The sequence below is a fragment of the Phocoena phocoena genome, chromosome 2 (assembly GCF_963924675.1).
Source record: "Phocoena phocoena chromosome 2, mPhoPho1.1, whole genome shotgun sequence".
Classification (NCBI taxonomy): Eukaryota; Metazoa; Chordata; class Mammalia; order Artiodactyla; family Phocoenidae; genus Phocoena; species Phocoena phocoena.
Genome location: NC_089220.1, coordinates 84,261,993 through 84,281,839, shown reverse-complemented (window position 1 = coordinate 84,281,839; position 19,847 = coordinate 84,261,993). Strand labels below are relative to the sequence as shown.

General features: G+C 41.6%; 1 protein-coding gene and 1 pseudogene across 1 annotated transcript in view; one reads left to right on the top strand and one right to left on the bottom strand.

The window, feature by feature from the left end:
• The window catches only part of INO80 (INO80 complex ATPase subunit), a 133,190-nt gene that overhangs the window by 82,032 nt on the left and 31,311 nt on the right, over positions 1–19,847 (top strand). Inside the window, exons 25-27 of the mRNA XM_065871283.1 lie at positions 2,417–2,557; positions 10,012–10,237; positions 14,372–14,499. Coding sequence (XP_065727355.1) covers positions 2,417–2,557; positions 10,012–10,237; positions 14,372–14,499 — 495 coding nt within the window. The remainder of the gene's footprint in view (positions 1–2,416; positions 2,558–10,011; positions 10,238–14,371; positions 14,500–19,847) is intronic.
• LOC136119105 (small ribosomal subunit protein uS12-like) lies at positions 6,987–7,426 on the bottom strand (annotated as a pseudogene).

Sequence of the window (19,847 nt, the reverse complement as noted above, 5' to 3'; positions counted from 1 at the left end):
GTAGACTAAAGAAGTAATGAATCTTCTTTTCTGCACCCTCCCCCCTGCCCCCTGCATCCTACACAGTGGTGCCTAAGGTGTCCTTTGTGTTCTTCTCTATTAAGCATTAAAATTTTCTGTATCTAGCAGTACCTAGCAGTTCATGTCATTATGTGAAGGGAATGTGGATAGTATGGTACCAAGGACCACCTGTGCTAAGGAAGATTTGATGGAACCAGTGTTAAGAGAAAATGATCTAGAAAAGTATAGATTGAGTGAAGTGTACTGGGGGTAGTCAGGGTTTCTCTAAAGCTAAGGCTTGTGTATGTTGAGCTAGTGAATCACTTTTAAAATCGAATCAGCTACAAATCACCTTGATTTAGTGACTGCCAATGAGAAGTCTGTCTTAACCTAGCTGATATAAGACAAGTGAACATGTTCTAATTTAGGAATGACCACCCCGGAAATAAAATTATCATTAGACTTTTTCCAGAAAGGTACCACAAGCAAAATATTGTGTTAAAATGACTCCCTATCGTGATTGTTGTATCCCTTATTAATAACTACAATGTTGGAGAGAAAATAATTGAAGGAAATGGTCATTCTTTCATCTCTTATCTGTTGGATTTTGCCATTTAAGAATACTGAAAATGAGGTTGACTTTAAGAGATCCCTCCCTGAGACATTGTTTAGATATTGCTCTTTAGGAGTATAAGAAATAGGAGTATAAGAAGCTCCTTTTACAAAGATAAAGTGATAACGGATACTGCTCTTTAGAAGTTAGTAAAGAATTCAGAAGTCTCTAGGCCAGCCACTGCTGCTATCTCAGCCACCCGGGTGGCAGTGGACACCCCAGCTAGCAGCCCTGAACTACGACAGATACGAGCAGCGGTTGCTAGGCTTGTGTCATCTCTTCACCCTCAGGAGGGGAAAGAAGAGCTATTACTAATAATCAGAAGTGAACTTTCAGAAAACAAGAAAATTGGCTACATTTTTTTTTTTTTTTTACTTTCATCTATGTATCAGCAACAGGATTTTTTTAGTAATGATCCTAGCTCATCAGTATTCAGTACTGGAAGAACAGGGTGACACCTGGTCTATTAATCTTCATAATGATCCTCACACTAGGCATTCAGGTGATAATGGAGATAAACGTGTCGAGAGGTGGATAAATCTCAGTGCAGATGCTACCCAACATAAAGATGAGAACACGGATATTGTTGAAAAACGATATCAGAAGATTAATGTTCTTTTGTGGTTAATGATGGGACCTAAACATCTGGAGAAAAATGTCAAACATATCAAAGCTACATGAGTCCAGCATTGTACTGAAGTGTTGTAAAGACTTCCATACAGTGTGATTAGAAATCACTGAAGACGTCCTAACTCTGCGGGAAACATTTAAAGCCTTTCAGTTTTTTCATGCCCATTATTTAGAAGGTGCTGATTGCTTCATGAAAGCAGATTATGATACACCTGTCCTACTAGACAACTTGAGATGGCTTCTTTCAAACTGTGATCCTGAAGAACCCATGTACTTCAGGAGGAAATATATACTAAACAAAGAAGCTTTGAGGAGATTTGGTACTGGACACTTTCGGTATTGGAATTATAACTGTTACTCTCCTGCAGAGGGTCCTGGTTACTGTTCCTCTTGCAGTTTTTGTATTATCTTCATTCATATGATTATTTAGGTTACCAGCCTGCCTTGAGAAACCAGTAAGACAAATAAATGAAATAATCGAGAATGGAGATCCAAAGATAAAATGTCTAATATTGAACTGAATAAAGAACTGCACCTGCAATATATTGATACAACACTGTAATCCCACTGACAAATTCTTTGTATGTGAACATTCCATACTTGAAAATCTTTCATATGAATGGCTGCAAACTGAAGCTTTAACATGAGCTTTAAGTCTGTTAAAATGAATTGATACAGTAATGTAAGTTTTTAATTTTTTAAATGGTAGTTAGGTTAGAGGAACTAAAGAGAGATTGTTTACTGTTCCTGACCAATTTTATTGATGTCTCCAAATAAATAGAACTTCTAACCTTGCTAGAACTGTACTGCACTGTTGTACACACATGAAATACTAAACAGATCTGCCTAAAAGAAAAATTTAGGAGGAAATATTATTGGTCATCTTTTTTAACTCAAGACAAATGGGTTTGTATCCACAGTTTAACAAATGAACCAAACTTCCCCTGACATACACAAAATGCTGTTTTGTCTAATGAAAATTTTGCTGTAACTATTTATAATAAACAGAATCTCTTCCAGAAAAAGGCAGAATTAGAGATGACATTTACCTAAGGTACATTAATAAAAGCACAGTTTGAAATTAGAATGAACCTTGATTATATGTGATATTTTTTCTGTTTTGCTTACATTAAATAATTGTCAGTAGCACTAATTTGCATTTTTGTTTTGTAGTCTCTGGTTTTCAGCAGCCACTGTAAAGCAGTGAGTGGCTACTCAGACCAGGTCATCCATCAGCGGAGATCAGCTACCTCCTCGCTTCGTTGCTGCCTGCTCACTGAGCTGCCATCTTTTTTGTGTGTGGCCAGTCCACGAGTAAGTGCCGCAGGAGGGAAGAGATAAAATAGATGGTGTTTGAAGAAATAAACCAGTTTTCAAGGGATCCATTTCTTAACCAGAACTGTTTTAAGCTATTTGGACCTTGAGAAACATATAAATGCTCGGTATTTAGAAAGGGCATCTGTGGTCCTGGCTTTCCCAAGACAGCACTCCTCACTTTGAATGGTGTTGGTTTGAGAACAGTTGTATGGTAATAGAAGTGACTTCTCTCCCTGATGTTGCTTCCGTGTAGTTCCTCTCATTTAGCCTGGGGCTCTAAACTACCATGGGAGCAAGCCATCTGTTACTAGGTAGGTTATCACCCAATAGCAGGGACAGGAACAGTGGAATATTTGAATAGAAGAGGGAGCCATTTGTCACCTGTTTTGAGGTTTTTGAGGGTTTTTCAGAGGAGGGGGCCTGATTGGGAGGGAGATTTGATCTGGCCTTATCGCCTCAGTACAGTCTCCAAATAACAAAGGGAAATATAACACTCCAGCATCAAGAAATTTCTTAGATGGTATTCTCTAGCTTTCTTCAGCAGCTCTGCCTGGACTGTGGTTCACAAGTATGTTCCCTCTGAAAAGTGACTATTGGGCCATATCCACCAGTCAGTGGTAGTAGTCTTGTTCGCAGATTGGGAGTAGTTTCTATTGTGGTTTCAACTTTGAACAGCTGTTAGATCCTTCCTGATACCCTGTTTATCAAAACAGCGCACTCTGGTGATTGCCGACAGTGTCGCTGCAAAGGCTCCCCTTGGCACACTGTGGCTGTTTACTTTGCTTACATCTTCCACTCTTCATGTCTTTCTGATCAGAGCCAGACAGAAATTCTCTTACAACCATGAAGCAGTACATGAAGGGGGAGAGGCAGAGTAGAGATGTGGCCAGACTGCAATTAGAGCAAAAACAAGTTTGTCTTTCCAGCTTGTTTCCATTTGCTCTAAGGGCAACTTTCATTTAGCTAGGAGACTCTAAGAGGTTGACTTTTCTTACCCTTCTGTGTTTTTATCTTGTTTTCTTAACTCATCCTAGCAAGTCTACTGTTTTCACAGTTCCATTCAAAGAAGGTGGAGACTTTTAATTCTTCTTTGTGATGATATTTCTCTACCATTATTTATATCAGCTTACATCCTTAACTTTTATTAAGTTATCAAAGGTCAGAATCTGGCAGAGGATCCAAAGAAAGATGATGAATGGAAATGAGATGACAGTAGAGTCCCATTGATTCCTGCCTGCCTAGATTTCTCTGCTTGTCCTGTGCTACACAAACTTGATTCTCTTATCATTATCAACTTTGTTTGATTTATATTGATTCTCCAGAAAGTATTTGGGTTTTGTAGGTACCCAGTTCTTCCAAAGCATTCTTGGTCTTTGAAGCTTAAGTCGATCTAGGGAAAAGCACTTTTTCCAGAAAATATCTAAAGCCAAGGGCTTGCATAGAAATCAGCCTTCAGGCTTCATAGTTGCATGGTTGTTTCCTTTTTACTCTCCTAATCTGTTATGTACATGGAGAGGCCTATAAGAGGAAGCCTAGATTTTTGAGAGAGGGATGTCAAGACATTTTTTACTTCTCATATTCCCCGTGTTTTATAGAGCCAGTAAAAAGTGAACTGCCCGGTCTTCCCTGGTGGTGCAGTGGTTGAGAGTCCACCTGCTGATGCAGGGGACACGGGTTCGTGCCCTGGTCTGGGAAGATCCCACATGCCGCGGAGCGGCTGAGCCCATGAGCCATGGCCGCTGGGCCTGCACATCCGGAGCCTGTGCTCCGCAACGGGAGAGGCCATAACAGTGAGAGGCCCGCGTACAGCAAAAAAAAAAAAAAAGTGAACTGCCCTGGACTGTAACTGCATTTATAGACATAAAAATTCTTCATTTATACCACTCAAAGCTCTATAGCCGGGGCTTCCCTGGTGGCGCAGTGGTTGAGAGTCCGCCTGCCGATGCAGGGGACATGGGTTCATGCCCTGGTCTGGGAAGATCCCACATGCCATGGAGAGGCTGGGCCCGTGAGCCATGGCCGCTGAGCCTGTGCGTCTGGAGCCTGTGCTCCACAAGGGGAGAGGCCACAACAGTGAGAGGCCCGCGTACCGCAAAAAAAAATAAAAGCTCTATAGCCAACCACTCTGAAGAATAACCCCACTCTTCTGACATACTTACATATACAGACCCCCACTGTACTACTTACGTATTGTTTCTGAGGAGCCTGAAGTCTAAACTCTCATGCCTGGTACTGATGTTTCCCTAAAAAAACAATAGTAACTTGAAGAAGACTGTTAGCCTAAAGGTGTGGTGGCAGGCAGGAAGCAGGAGGAAGCTTTTCTCATCTGGCTGAGGGGCTCCTCCCCAGCACCCTTTCCTGTTCAGCCCTTCTCCCCACATTTGTAGAGTTTCTTCACGTAGCATGTGCTAAATCTGAAATGGGAGTAATCACCCCATAGTTAGGAGGACAGGAAGAAGAGTTTTAAACATGTCTGAATGTTTTATACACACACAAGATCTGTAGATAAGGCTGGGGGTGTGAATAAGGCAACATTTTATGAGGTATTTTAATGATCTTATATTGATTTCTAACCCATCTGCAGTGGAGAGAAACTGATTTCCTTTGACGTCTCAACCCTGGCATTGAGTTAACACAAATTAATTTCCATGGCATGTGCTGTGAAAACTTTAGGGTCAGTTCAGGAAGAACTGTGTCACTAAGGAAGGAATTATCATTAGCTTAAGAAATCATTCTGCAGGGTTAATAAGCTAAGACCCTGGAAATTCATCACACCAAGAAACTGAAGCGCTTGGAGCGGTCACGCTTCCTAGAGCTAGAGCAGGAATATACGTGTCCTCAGGAAGGACGCGCTGAATGCTTGAGGAGACAGCCCCTGAAGATGCTATAGTTTAGGAAGTTAATGAAGCAAGAAACAGGGGTTTGCTCATGTGGGACTAAAGGGAGTATGCATTTCCATTTGTGGGGAGGCAAGAATGAGTATGTCATGCTCCATCTCCCCCTGCTTCTGAGCAATCAGGAAGGCCACTTGGGGTTAGCAGAATGGGTGGAGGCTGTTTAGGATAGAGCTGACTTAGAAAGCACAATTTAAGTAGAAATGGACTTGTTTGCCTCCTTTTGGACCTCATGAGTTCACTGCTTACGTACTTACAACATGGCACTGTATGATTCTGTATATATCTTGATCCAGGGCTCCTGCCAAATAAGCTTATCAAAACATTAAAAAATATTTCACTGGGCTTCCCTGGTGGCGCAGTGGTTGAGAGTCCGCCTGCCGACGCAGGGGACACTGGTTCATGCCCCGGTCCGGGAAGATCCCACATGCTGTGGAGCGGCTGGGCCCGTGAGCCATGGCCGCTGAGCCTGCGCGCGGGGAGCCTGTGCTCCACAACAGGAGAGGCCACAACAGTGAGAGGCCCGCGTACCGGAAAAAAAAAAAAAAAATATATATATATATATATATATATATATATATATATATTTTTTTTTTTTTTTAATTTTTACTAAGAGCTGTGCCTTGCAAACCTCCTAGTTTTTAATCCTGGATTTTGAAGGCTATCAGCAAAATGAAATTGGAAAATAGGTGAAAGTTTATAACTGGAAAAAGTTGTGTGTTTTTTTTTTTGATTAAAGCAATTTTTATTTTTTCTCAGCTTTTTTGAGAAGTTGTTTTGTTTTTAAACTATAAGAGTGTCTAGAAATGACACTCTTTCCTGTGTCACTGTTCTCCCCCTATTCCTTCATGATTTGCTAGCTTTTGATTTTTCATCTCGAGAATATGGCCCCAAAGTTTTTACATATAATTCCAGTATATGTTCTGCTTTTCTTCAAAAAAAGAAAAATCAAAGTAAGAGGTGGGGGGGAGGGAGGGAAGGATTGAGAGTTTGAGATTAGCAGATGCAAACTGTTTTATATATAGGATGGATAAATAACAAGGTCCTACTGTATAGCATAGGGAACTATATTCAATATCCTATGATAAACAGTAATGAAAAAGAATATATATATGTATAACTGAGTTACTTTGCTATGCAGCAGAAATTAACACGACAATAATAGATCAACTATACTCCAATAAGATTTTTAAAAAAAAGCAGTTACCTTTGAGTGTAAAATTTGTCCGTATGAGTCTCTAATTAGAAAAGATTAAGTATGCTTACTCATCCAAGAGTGCTTGCTGTTTGAGCTATATAGAACTGGTCATGCTTCTGTGGTTCAGACCACTGCTTCTCAAACCATTTTTGTGGAAGTATAGCCACTATTGATTGTCACGTTCTGAAACTCATATCCTAGGTGGCAGATGTCTGCTCTGGTTTAGTATCTGCTGGGCTACTGCCAGGACAAGCCATGGCGGGAGAGACCCAATTTTTTTTTTTTTTTTTTGGCATATGGAAATTTATTGCTATCCTGCTTTTAACATCAAAACTTACGATCTTGGTCTTTCCTTCTTGCCTTTGTATAAGACCAAAAGGGAGACATTGGCTACTTTGATGACCTTAAGAGCAGACTCCAGGAATGTCACCAAGAGCATGACCTTTGCGACCAGATCCAGCAACCAGAACTTCATCATTTTCCTAAATGATGAATAAAATTCAAACAACCATCATTGGGTACAAAGGCTCTGATTTTTTTGCCATTCTTGATGAGCTGAACCCTGACACACTTCCTGATGGCAGAATTTGGCTGTTTGGCTTCAACCCCTACTTTTTCAAGCACAATTCCCTTGGCATGAGAAGCACCTCCAAAAGGGCTGGCCTTCAGGGCTGTGCCCAAATAGGCTTTCTTGTATTGTTTATCATGCCACTTCTGGTCTCGTCGGTGGCTATGGAGCTTCCTGGTAGTGCGAAGACTGCAACACTTGCCCATCCTGCCAGTGCCACGGGCCTGAGTGAAAGACACAACTTATTTATTTATTTATTTATTTTTGTGTGTGTGTGTGTGTGTGGTACGTGGGCCTCTCACTGTTGTGGCGTCTCCCGTTGCGGAGCACAGGCTCCGGACGCGCAGGCCCAGTGGCCATGGCTCACGGGCCCAGCCGCTCCGCGGCATGTGGGATCTTCCCAGACCGGGGCACGAACCCGTGTCCCCTGCATCGGCACGCAGACTCTCAACCACTGTGCCACCAGGGAAGCCCTATTTTTATTTTTATTTATTTAATTTATCCTGGTTGCACCAGGTCTTACTTGGGGCATGTGTGCTCCTTAGTTGTAGCATGCATGTGGGATCTAGTTCCCTGACCAGGGATCGAGCCCGAGTCCCCTGCATTGGAGGGCGATTCTTAACCCCTGCACCACCAGAGAAGTCGTGACCCAATTTTTAATCACCTACTTTGTGTTTCAGTCTTTATTTGCCTGTGCTCAACTTTCGGTGGGAAAGATGAATAACTTGGAAGCAAGAGAACAAACTCCTTTTGGAGTGGGTAAATGTGGTATGAGACTACCAAAACCTATTCCTAGTACTAAGTAAGCTGATTTATTGCGTGAGCTTTTCTGGGTTTTGGAGCGCCAGGGGCCCAGCTTGCTGTGACCCACTGTAGTTTTGCATCTGGACTATAGATGGCACTGCTCCCTAGCAAAATGAATTTAGCTTCATCTGTAAGCCAGAGTAGTGTAGTCTTTGGTTATTGGTAAATGATGCTCTTTCTCCAGTTTTGGTATCCTCCAGTTTCCAGCAGAGGTACCTGCAGCCCCACAGTCAGCTAGCTGATTGTGTATGTACCCCAAGGCAGTATTTCTCAAGGCTTGGCCTGAGATGCTGGGGTGCATGTTAAAAACCTAGAACTAAAAAAAAAAAAAAAAAAAAACAAACCTAGAACTAGGGCTTCCCTAGTGGCGCAGTGGTTGAGAGTCCGCCTGCCGATGCAGCGGACATGGGTTCGTGCCCTGGTCCAGGAAGATCCCACATTCCGTGGAGCGTCTGGGCCTGTGAGCCATGACCGCTGAGCCTGCATGTCCGGAGCCTGTGCTCTGCAACGGGAGAGGCCACAACAGTGAGAGGCCCGTGTACTGAAAAAAAAAAAAAAGAAATGATTGCATTTGCGGGCTTCCCTGGTCGCGCGGTGGTTGAGAGTCCAGCTGCTGATGCAGGGGACGCGGGTTCGTACCCCGAGGACCCACATGCCGTGGAGCGGCTAGGCCTGTGAACCGTGGCTGCTGAGCCTGTGCCTCCAGAGCCTGTGCTCCGCAACGGGAGAGGCCACGGCAGTGGGAGGCCCACGTACCGCAAAAAAAAAAAACCCTAGAACTAGTGATTCCTACCTTAGGCCTGGATCAAAATCTGCACATTAGATAGGCTCCTAAGAAGGTTCTTATGCCCACCAAAACTTGACAGACCATTGCCCTAAATATTGATGGGCATGAAAATATAAAAGTTAGTAGCAAGGTAGATTTTCCTAAATGTCTAACTTCCAATAAGTAATAGAAAGAATAGAACTACCTAACTACGTACAGCCAGTACTTTATGTTCTGATCTTTCCCATACCTCTGCCCTTGCTCCTTATATCCACATTCTTCCTATCTCTTGGTCTAGCTCCATGGTTCTTCTGAGCAATTCACTGCTAATAATGGGACCTTAACATTTTTATCAACCTGGGCTTACAGGTAATCACAACCTCCAAATTTTAACAAAAGGTAACCTCAGACTCCTTATCAGATGATTTCACAGACATCTGAATGCATAGCTGCTTATTATAGTGGGAATGGACCCAGGTCATTAAAGAAGGATAAAACCTGTGTTTCTAAGTTGGCAGGAGCCTTCTGTTCCTTTGGGGGGCAGCATTTGAATGTGAGATAAGAATTTGTGCAAAGCCTCTGCCCTAGCCAGGAAATGAATTCACTACTCTCTGGCAATTGCTTTCTCTAATCCCTACCCCATAACGCTCCCCCGCAGCTTATGGCCTGAAAGAAAGATTCTCTTATCTTCCATTACGTTTGTCAGTCAGTAACCTGGTCAGGGAACAGGAAAAAGAAATGTTGACGAGCTTTGCCACAGAATCCTTAAAGATAGCTTCAGATGCACCAGGAGGATACTCTTTACTTCTTTAATGATGACTATCTCCAGCTCCCTTTATGGCCTTACCATCCTGTGTATGGCTAATAGAACTTTGCCAAAAGCACTGTCTGGCAATGAAGGGAGATGACAAAGTGATTTTATATATATATATATATTTGTGATAGAATTATTCCTGACCTGGTATCCCAGTTTATCTGCAAACTCCAGCACTCTTTGGATCTTTAGTTTGTTGAAAATTCATTTTATGGAGGTTGGCTTTTTACCTGGGGAAGCTCACTAAGTCAGTTATTAAGGACAGGTTAGTTTGTCAGAGCAGGGAAGTTAAAACCGCTAGTCTAAGAATTATCCACATTAGTCTGATTTCAAAGTCAAAGTTCCCAAAAGGCTTAGTGGGTGTGGAAAATGTGAAAGAGCCATCTCATGTGAATCTTTCACTGCAGGTCACCGCAGTGCCATTGGATTCTTACTGCAATGACCGAAGTGCAGAATATGAGCGGCGAGTGCTGAAGGAAGGAGGGAGTCTGGCAGCCAAGCAGTGTTTGTTGAATGGGGCCCCTGAACTGGCGGCAGACTGGCTAAATCGACGGTCTCAGTTCTTTCCAGAACCAGCTGGAGGACTGTGGAGCATTAGGCCTCAGAATGGCTGGTCTTTCATCAGGATTCCAGGTGAGTCCTCCTTTCTCTTGGCATATGTTCCCAGCTTTGGCAAGGGAAGAACCAGGAAGATACTCCATGTGGTGGTTTCAGATATTCAGAATTCAAAGTTCTTGAGGTTTCTATTTCCTCTTTTACCCTTAGTGATTGTAGGTAAGAATGCTTAAGTAATTTGTGACTTGAGTGGAAATAGAAATTTTTTTTAGATTTCTGCCTAAATGCTCTCCTGTGACAAGCTTACAGCTGAGAGAGGAATACCACTCTTAGGGGTGGGGGCGGGGGGTGTAGGGAAATAAACTTGGTAGGAAAGGCTTCAGGTCGAGTGAGTACAGTCGTCTTGTGCCATTGCCAGTGGAATGAATGAAAATGTCGTCACTCACAGAAAGCCTAGTTTAAGTAGCATAAACAGTGTCCTGCACGAAGCACTAGAGATCTGAATGATAACCAGAAGAAAAACAGTGTTTTGTGCCAAAATGCTAGCGGATTCCCAGACCTACTAGAGTCAAGGTCGAGGGTTGAAAGGAAACTAGGTTTTCATTTTTGCTTTAGTGAGACTACTTTTAAGGAAACCAAACACAGGGTTCATAGGCTTATGTTCCTTGCTTACACCTGCAGGCACACTGGAGTGGTAGCTTAAAGCTATCATGTTCGTTTCAGTTGTCCAAATTCTCTGATGCTTTGATTGTATTCATCTTACTGGCACGTAAACTAGAGTTAAGGGTTCAAAAGAGGCTCTGCTATTTCTAAGAGATAACTGGGTTAAAGGCTTTAAGACCTGGCTTTTCCATTTAATGTTAACTTTGTCAAGCGTCGAGGGACTTTGGGTCAACCTGTTAGTTGCTTTGGGGGTACTTTGAACTGGAAGATACCATTTTGTGTACAAGAGCAATATGTATATGGCCTCATATCTGACTTAAAACAGGTGAAAGCAGTGGGTGAAGGTATATTGTTAGAAAATAAGGGGAAAGCCCAGGTGTAAAGCAGGCCTGAATAATAGTTGGAATAGAGGAATAGAAGCCAGCAGGTTTGGAAACCACAGAGTCCCCGGCAGAAGATGAGCACAGGTGTTAAAAGAAGCAAGATAACACCTTATTTCTTCTTTCTCCCTTTTTCATTTTGACTCCTAAGTTCCCAGTACAGAAGGAGAAGGCTTATTGCTGGCGCTGTGGGAATCTCTTGTGGCTTTTCCTGTTCTTTGAAAGAAAAATGGACCTTGTTTAAATAGCAGGAAGTGTCTGAGTTCTTTTTGCATCGATAAAAAGCACCAGCCTCACTGGCTGTTTACTGTGAGAACCAACCAGCTCCTCACTGACCCCATTGTGCTCGGTAGACTGGCTGGGCAGGGCAGTGGGGGGTGGAGGGGTCATTGGAACCTGTATTTTATCTCTTTTTACTCTATACTTTTACATTTTCTGTTTCCCTGGGAAGGGTTGGTTTTATTATATTCCTTGAGAGACTGACCAAAATCTTCTGGATTTCACACCTTGAATCTCTGTGTTTCACCAAGAGAAGTGTGTACAATCCCTTCAAAAGTCTCCTCTCCTTGGAAAAAGGAGATATTATTTTATCTGTTACCCTAATTTTACTGCCATTGGATACATTCATTTTGTCAGTGACCAGGATCTTATACTGTGGTCAGTAAGAGCTTGTATCTAAGTGAAAATACTGTAAGATTGTGTACTGTAGGATTGTAGGAAAGATTGCAAGAAAGTAGCGTAGGTCTTTTCATTTCAACATTTTTTGAGCTTCTGTTTGAAAGAAGGGGCTGGGCACAGGTTTGACTTGGCAGAGTCAGCCTAATTTCTAGGGAATTGTGCTCTTCTTGGCTCTGTGCCCTGCTTAGCAACAGGTGGTGCTCTTGTCCAGTGCAACTTTGGTAGCTCCTGAAAATTGGGTAATGGATGCCAGGCCCAGAAGGCAACAGTGTGCAGTGAAAGAAAACTGTTTTTTTCTGCTTAAGTGTTTTAAGGCTGTTGCTGATGTCACTTTCTTCTTGGACCTTTTCCTTCAGGCAAGTCCAAAGAAATTCAGCCCATCCACTTACACCTCCCCCACCTAAACAATAACAAGCTAACAACAGGTGCGACTTCTTGCTTCTTTTAGGTGCATCAGAGTTCTCTTCTAAGTGTACATCTTCATCTCTGAGTTTTCCTAATCCTAGCATCAGTTCGTTCTGCTTGCAAAGTAAAGTAGATGTGGGAAGCAGGAAGGTATGAAAACCATTAAATCATGATTTTGAGATAAATTGAAGCTTCTGAATATTCAGGCACGAGACAGATTTGTATATACTTAAATATTTGTGTTGAGGGACTATATACGAATGGAAAGAGGAGATAAGCAGGCTGCAGAAATCTGATGTGCTTAGCTTGCCCACTCTCACTCAGTGACTGAAAAACATATGGGTTTCTTTTTTTCACTTTCCTATGCTTTTAATGAGAAAAAAAGAAACTTACTGTCTGAAGCTGATTGGTACCTCTTTAGGGAATGTTTAGGAGCTATCAAAATTGAGGGACCCCAGGGAACCCAATTAAAGGAGAAGGATAATTGGCAAGAAGAAACCCTTGAAGTTGTTAGGAAAGCATTGCTGCCTGATCAGGCTGGGAATTTATATAGGCCTCCTTGTCCGGTGCCAGCAAGAGGGCTTAGCAATCGGTTCTGTCCCAGCTGCAGTCATTTGATTGCGTTGGTAAGGAGACCAACAAGGAGAGCATTTCAATAATCTAAACAGGACCAAACAAAGAGGCTGAACAAAGGTGTGTGCCACAGTGTCAGGGAGGGGGTGGTGGAGGAAGAAATGTGGCCTGGCAATGTTCCGAAGGTGGGAAAAGGCAGGCTGCAGTGCAGAGGAGTAAACATCCAGGACCTGTAGCTTTGTAGCAGAAACAGAGTGGCTGATGATTTGTTGTGGTGCTGTCAGCACATCTGTTCTCATTCGGTTTTATACAATTAATTGTGTACTTGGCAGATAGTGGCGAGAACAGAGAAATGACCGTTGAAAACTTTTGGATTGCTCTCAACAGTCAGCTTCTGTAGTTCAGAGGAAAAACCACAGGTTCAAACCTGAAACTAAAGGTAGACAGTATGTTTTTCTTAACAGTTTCCTTTTTTTACTTTTAGTAGTTAGCTGTGTATGTGAGCTCTCCAGCCTTTCTGTCTCTCTTTTTGCATCCCACAGCCACTTGCAAACATACTCTTACATCTCCCAGCCCCTTAAGTTTCATCTCTTCCCCTCCTGGTAGCAGCAATTGTTTAGGGTATGTTTATGGACCAGTCTGCAAACAGGAAACTCTACTTCCTGAAATGTGATGGGAGTTGAATGATACTGAATGGATAAGATGAAAATTTGTGAGTTAAGTGTTCTCTAAAGATCTTTGGCTGAAATGCCTTTTTTTTTTTTTTTTTTAATAGGAAGAGGAAGGAGGAAGCACAAATTAGTGAGTGAAAGCAGCTTCCATTTCAGAGAAACCCAAAGTCAGTCTTTCTGAAAAGCTGAATAAGCCCTAGTGTCTTTATTAAATTACAGCTTAGGATAATGACATTTACCAGCCAACCTATTTGAAATCATCCAAGAGAGGGAGGGGTTTTTTTTATTTTGGTTTTGGTTTTGGTTTTTAGTGCATTTCTTGGTGTTCAAGTGTCTTTAGGGGCAGGCAAGAGCAGCCCTTGTTTCTCTACATTCTCATGCCTTTGGGAGGTAAACCATGTAGCCACAGGACTAGTAGAAACAGATACCTAGACATAAGATGAACAAAGGAAAAACAGATTTCTCAGGTCACTTACAGCAGGTTTGGCATGGATATTACTCTTAGATGTCCACATGTACCTGCTGTCTCTTGAATAAAAATGTGGAGCGGGGGAAAAAAAATGTGGAGCAGGGAAACTTTCAGATGCCTTAGCAGCAGATGTCTGATTGGGAACTGTCAGTTGGGAGGGGACCTACACCTCCCTACTTCAGGATATTTCTTCCCAGAGCACTACTGGATATGATTTAACAGTGCTTTGCATTCTTCTCTAGAGTACTTTCCTGCTCTCGTGATGACAAGCGTCCTGGTTGCAGTAATTTTGGCTGCATACAGCTTTGCAGTGAGTGATTTTGCTGCTTCAATTAAATATAATTTCCCGCTTCCCCCCTTTTCTTCTCCCTAGGCAAGGAGAGCCTCATCACTGACAGTGGAAAGCTGTATGCCCTTGATGTCCTGTTGACTCGGCTCAAGTCTCAAGGACATAGGGTCCTTATCTACTCCCAGATGACCAGGATGATAGACCTGCTGGAGGTAGGAGAAAGAACCTTTGGGGACTAGGACGCTTTGACATTTAAATTGTAGGAATCATAGATGTATGACTAATGTCAGTCCTGCTTAATGGGAACCCAAAACTTGTCTTCGTGATTTGACCATCTATATGGGGAGGAGAAGCAACTCCTGGTGGATATGAAAGTGTGCGAAGGACTCCTTCCTCCTTCCTTGTATCAGTGAAATAGAATCCCCCTTCTTCCTTCCTTTACTAGTGAAGAAATTCCCGAATTTTAAAGCAGATCAGATCCTAGGAATTTCTTGAAAAGTCCTCTGAAATTCTGTATGGAAAACAAGATTTGGGATTAATTCTTATTAGAGAGCAGCTATTCATCCTGAGTTAGTGTAGTGGTTCTCAACCTGACTACATTTTGCAGTCTTTCGGGGGAGCTTTAAAAAATACTGATGTCCCATCCTCAGAGATACTTATGTAAGAAGTATGGAATGAGGCCTAGGCATTAGGATAAAAAGTTCCCAAGGTGATTCTAATATATAACCAAAGTTGACAGCCATTGGGTTATGGTGAAAGATACAGCTCTGTCTTACTGTGCAGGGCAGATTTTGTTTCTTTTATTACTTCTGAGTTGACATTCTCTCTGCTTTCTTGTTGAAGTAGTGGCTTATTATTTGAGGGAGAGAAAGTCATGGACATATAAACAGAGGAGTGAAAGTGAGGACAAATAATCACAGACCACTAGAGTAAGTTTTTCGTGCAAGAAAGTTGGAAAGCCATCTGTTGAGAGGCTAAAGCATCTGGATGTCAGTAGTGTATAAATATTCTCATGTTTTTTGGTGTGTTTTACATATTTAATAAGCCTTTAAATTTTAACCCTGCTACTCCAGGGACTAGTTGGTAATAAATAAGTGGAAATTGGACATTATTATCCCTATCTAGGAATAAGGGAGTAGAGATTCTATCAGTGCAGAAGGAATGAAGGGTAGCAGTAGGGGAGAATTTTAGGTTCTTCAGAAGCCAAGGCTGGCTCACTGAATTTTGCAGTGAGTTTATCTAAATTCAGTGGCAGCCTCTTAAATAATCAGGCAACTTCTTTTAGCAAGAGACATAACAAATAATATTTGAGGTCAATTTAATCACTGTTTCATGTTTAATAAAAAGTGTTTAGCCTCTGGAATGCTGTCAACAGGCAGAAGTTTCTGCCTTTTTGTATTGTGAGTAGGTCATCTATTTCTAAATGATGGAAAAAATGCTTATAAGTGACTGTGAGTCACCATAAGAGGTGATTAAGCCATTGTGTTTGATGTAAATCTTGACTATGTTAAAGGTCCTAACAACAATAATCCAAAATAAGAGGACTGCCTGCGTCCTTAATATTCTGTTCAGGGACTTCCCTGGTAGCAGAGTGGTTAAGAATCTGCCTGCCAATGCAGGGGGCTTGGGTTCGAGCCCTGGTCCAGGAAGATCCCACGTACTGCAGAGCAGCTAAGTCCATGCACCACAACTACTGAGCCTGTGCTCTAAAGCCCATGAGCCACAACTACTGAGCCTGTGCGCTGCAACAACTGAAGCCTGTGCACCTAGAGTCCGTGCTCCACAACAAGAAGCCACCTCAATGAGAAGCCCACGCACCACAACGAAGAGTGGCCCCCGCTCGCTGCAACTAGAGAAAGCCTGAGCAGCAACAAAGACACTAATGCAGCCAAAAAAAAAATTTTGTTCAAACTAAATGATGTCAACAGCCAAAACAATATGAGTAACTTTCTTTCAGTGGGACTCTTTTTAGATAAAGTGCACTTGCCTTTTCCTGAAGAGTCAGGAAAGTATAGATGAAATAGTAATCTTTCACTGATAAGAATTATAGAAAAGGTAATATAATATGCTAAGGATTTTGTAAGGGAGTTAATAATCTTTTTTTTCCCCAAGGCTATATATCAGTATATTATAGAGTCTTAAAAGCTGATTGACATTATAAGGGAAGTTCCAAGGAAAAGGGGGTGAGCCACCAAAAAATAAGCTAGCTCTGGTAGATGAAGGCAAGTGTGGGTAGGTTAAGTGACACAGTCCTGCATTTTAGTCCCTTATTCTGTATATTGCACACTTCTAGGTACTCACAAGAATCACTAAGATAAGTAATTCAAAGTATGATAATGATTTTGTTCACGATGAGTGCTGTGAACACTACCCACCAGGGTCACTTCCTGTGTGTCTATAATCCAACAGGATTTTTAGAGGGGATGTGGACTTTGTGGGTAGGCTTAGCAACGAAGGCAGCTTGAGAATCTTCTCTAAATGTAGTTGCATTGCTCTATGGGGAATTCTTAATTAGGGAAAAGCAGATTCAAAGCCTGAATTTCACAACTGCTAACATTCCTTAGCCATGTGTGTAACATGCTTCTAGGATGTTGAAGCCAGAAAATGTTGCAACTGTTTGTACTGAAAAATGAAAATGAAACTGTTGTCTAGTTTCCTTACTACTATACTATTCTTTTTCCTTCAACATTAAATTTTAAAGTTTCTTTTTTTCAGTCTATTTATTTGTTTTAATATTATTTACTCAAACGAACCACATTTTGTATTCCAAGAGTTTAGTCCTCCAAATATATATATATATATATATATATTTTTTTTTTTGTGTGTGTGTGTGGTACGCGGGCCTCTCACTGCCGTGGCCTCTCCCATCGCAGACCACAGGCTCCGGATGCGGAGGCTCAGCAGCCATGGTTCACGGGCCCAGCTGCTCCGCAGCATGTGGGATCCTCCCGGACCGGGGCACGAACTTGCGTCCCCTGCATCAGCAGGCGGACTCCCAACCACTGCACCACCAGGGAAACCCCTCCAAATATATTTTGTGGGCATAGAATTACAGTGCCCACAATGTTTAATATTTGTCTAATCATTTATAGAAATGTAAATGTATTGTGGATTTTAGGACAGTGCAGGATTAGGTCTACTTTTCATTATCTTTTCAAAGAGTATTATGGGTTTTTCAGTCACTTTCATGATGGAAGCTTTCATTGTAAACATTCATTAGAGCCATGTTCCACTTTAAAACATGACCTAGTATTAATTTAAAAAAATACCTTGACCCTTGCTTCTTCATTCTCAGAGTGTTGTGGTTTTTGTTTGCTTGTTTGTTTTTTTAGATTAAAAAAAATGTTTTCAGGATTCTCTTTTTCCCTTGACATCTTGTACCCTGTATATCAAAGATGGAAGAAAAACTTCCAATAGAGCAGGAATTTGAGCTCACATGGGACTGTTGAAGCTGTGCTGTGTAGCTGTGGAGCGTGTCAGCATCTCTTTTATCTAACAGCTTTTTGGGTTTTTTTGGTTCTGTGCCTTAGCCTTGGCTATGTGTTTTTCTGTTTCTGTGACTCAGAAGAACTAAGAGATAGTAAAACTTCACACACTTTTGTATGGCCAGGATTCCATTTTGTGAAAATACTAGTTCTAAGCACTTTGTATTTGCTCAGTATTTTCTAAAGTGATTGATAGCCTCCTTCTCTTGGGCAAAAATCTGACTTTAATTTAAATTTCAAGTGAATATATCAGATCTTCTTCCAAATAGAATTCTATATTCAGAAATATTTCATCTTGTCCCATGGTATCCAAATAGTATTTCCAGATAGGGGATTTAAAAAGGGGACTACTTAATTTCCAGGGCCAGGAATTTTTAGTGTGCCATGGGCAGAAGTCAAGGACATAAATAAGGGAGGATATCACAGGTCACTAAGTTATGTTAAAAGTTTATTTTTATTTCCTGAGTCACATACAGGGTCTTGCCTGATGGGGGTACTGTGGACACAGACATAGCCCCTATGCCTTTGGGATGGTGGCATCCAGCTGGATGTCAGACAAAATTTTTCCCACCACCATTTTACCCTATAGTTTGGGATACTCCCCATCCCTCCCCATAGTTTAGTAGTTGCAGAGAGCTTTTAACTCACTACAGATGACTTACATTATCTCTGAGTCATCTCTTTTGAGATTCATTCCTATTGCATCAAGCAACTGAGTCTGTCGTTCAAGGAAATAAGCCTCAGTATTTTCTATGCGATACAGAAATACTTGGAAAGGGTCAGCCAACTGGTGCTGTATGTGTGATTGTTAAGTACTGAAACCCAGACAAATCTTGCACTACACCAATATATGAAAATAATGCAACACAGAATTAAATACAGATAATCCATAGCTAATGATGATATTTGAGACGCTGGGTTGTGTAACTTGCCTAGTCAGCAAGTACCTCACTGGGGAAGGATTCATCCCAAACAGACATTCTATCATTTATGGGCTGGCTTTTCTTAGAACTCCAAGTAACCTTTGGGAGCTGTGATTCTGAACATACAGGGAAACTGAGTATTTTAAAACTGCTCCGTGGAATGAAAAGCAAATTGGGGTCACTGTTAACTAGCATTTTCATTAGGTCTTAGAAGTAATAGAAATAAATGTGTTTGCTTACAACCACACTATATTTATTCTGTTTAGTCCATTTCTTTTTCATGTCAACTATGAGCGAGGCACTGTGCTAGGCAGAGGTAAATACCAGTTAAATGTGGTCTTTGACTTTAAGAGATGAATCTAGTGAAGGATTTATGTATGTATGTATATATATGTCTCACACAAATAACTGTCAAGTGTACCCTGATACTAATGTCAAAAATAAAGCATAAAGAGAGCTGAAGATAGCAGGAGGGATGATACATTTATTTCCAACTGGGTCACTTCGGGAAGGCTTCACATACGGTAACATATGAACTGAACTTAAATAGAATTTCAACCGTGAGGAAAAAGGGCATCTCCAGACTAAGGAAGCCAGATGTAAAAAGGCACAGACGTGGGAAGGTACAAGACATTGGGCAGTGGGGAATAGTTTAGCGTAACTGGAGCATATGGTTTAGAAGAAAGGGGAATAACAAGTAGGGTGAAGGCAGATTATGGTGGGCCCATGAATGCTTTATGATTGCTCCAGAGGGCTCTATATTAGATAAGGGAAGGATAACTATCATATTTCACTTACTTGGTGCAATTTGCTTGGACAAAACAGAAGTTGTAATAGACCTTGAGGGGAGCCTCACTTTTTGCTGGTGATATACACCAAAGATGGAAAGGGCGTGTCCAGGAAAATAAAGTTACACTAGGTCTGCAGCTTTGTGGATCATACTGAGTCTTCCCCTCAAATTTTTTTGTGACAGTGAAATTGGGTTTAAATGAACATCAGAGACAACTTTGAAATAGAGAAGAAGTCTCAGAATGGAAGGTTTGCATTAGGGATATATAAACATTTGCCTTTATTTTTTCAAGTGCCCAGTTACCCTTTCATCATTATAGTCATAATATATTAAGAACCTTGTGGGGCTTCTCCCTCCCCTTT